At 52.0% G+C, this 1,152-nt stretch overlaps 1 protein-coding gene across 1 annotated transcript in view; it reads left to right on the forward strand.

Moving 5' to 3' along the window:
- Window positions 1-1,152, forward strand: part of LOC107102329 (lysine-specific demethylase 2A-like) — a 17,824-nt gene that overhangs the window by 13,967 nt on the left and 2,705 nt on the right. Inside the window, exons 19-21 of the mRNA XM_015401588.1 lie at window positions 315-548; window positions 626-789; window positions 865-1,011. Coding sequence (XP_015257074.1) covers window positions 315-548; window positions 626-789; window positions 865-1,011 — 545 coding nt within the window. The remainder of the gene's footprint in view (window positions 1-314; window positions 549-625; window positions 790-864; window positions 1,012-1,152) is intronic.

Below are 1,152 nucleotides of genomic sequence, written 5' to 3' on the forward strand. Positions count from 1 at the left end.
CGGGAGAATTCAGTAATGCAACGGTTGGAACAGCTGCTTCCCTACGACCTTAAGCTTCCTCTTCCTTCAGTCTGCTTGATGATGATCAGCAAATATTTAGGCAGCAAAGTAGAAACATTCTCAGTCCTGAAGGTCCTCAGGTCAGATGCTCAGTTCTGTTCTACAGATTTATAGGGGTATTAAAGGTAAGTCGGGTCCCCTGGATGAACCATCAGTTATGCAGCTGCATGTTTGAGCTCCTGAAAGGTTGAATTGTGTTAAAGTCTAAAACATTTGTTGTGTCGTGATGAATTTTCCTTTGTTTCTCTTCTCAGGCCTCGTCTGCGAGGAAGTCAGGGAGAAAAAAGCAGCAGAACGTACTCTGCCTCTTCCTCTGAGGAAGACCAGGCTGCTGCTCCTGCTCCGTCCTCTCTGCTGTCTCTGCCGTCCTTTAAGGACGCAGGCAGCGATCGGGGCGGGGAGAAGGAGATCTGGGTGTCTGTCTTCAGATACCTGAACAGAGCGGAGCTGCTGGCCTGTATGACCGTCTGTAAAGCCTGGTATAAATGGTACGTCTCTCCTCTCTGTTTTGGATGCTGAGCTGGGAGCTTCCCTCTAAACCACCTCCTCCTGTCCGTGTGTGTAGGAGCTGTGACAAACGCCTGTGGAGTCACATCGATGTGAGTCGGTGCAACCCGCTCAGTAACCAGGCGCTGGCGGGCATCATCAAACGCCATCCCACCTCTCTGGACCTGTCCTGGACGCCGCTGGCCATGAGGCAGCTGAACTGCCTGCTCACCAGACTCCCAGGTACAGACCACCACTAACCCTCCTCCCCCCATCCACCAGAACGCCGTCTCACTGCAGCTCTGCATGTTTCTGTAGGTCTGAGGGAGCTGAGGCTGACCGGTCTGCCCTGGTCCTGTCTGTCAGCGCTGGTCTCTCCCACCCTGCCCCAGTTACAGCTGCTGGATCTACGCTGGTGTGAAGGCATCAGAGAGGCCCAGATTAAAGAGATCATCACTCCACCAGGTCAGTGGATGACGCCGTCAGACCCTCCCAGAGTGGAATTCATTCTTCTCTGTGCTTTAGAACCATAGAAATCAGAGGTTCTGTTTCTGAAAGGACAGTCGCTTCAATAAGAAGGGCTTTAATATTCAATATATTTCAGGT

This window comes from Cyprinodon variegatus, unplaced genomic scaffold (genome assembly GCF_000732505.1).
Source record: "Cyprinodon variegatus isolate N-32 unplaced genomic scaffold, C_variegatus-1.0 Scaffold1235, whole genome shotgun sequence".
In the NCBI taxonomy this organism is placed as follows: domain Eukaryota; kingdom Metazoa; phylum Chordata; class Actinopteri; order Cyprinodontiformes; family Cyprinodontidae; genus Cyprinodon; species Cyprinodon variegatus.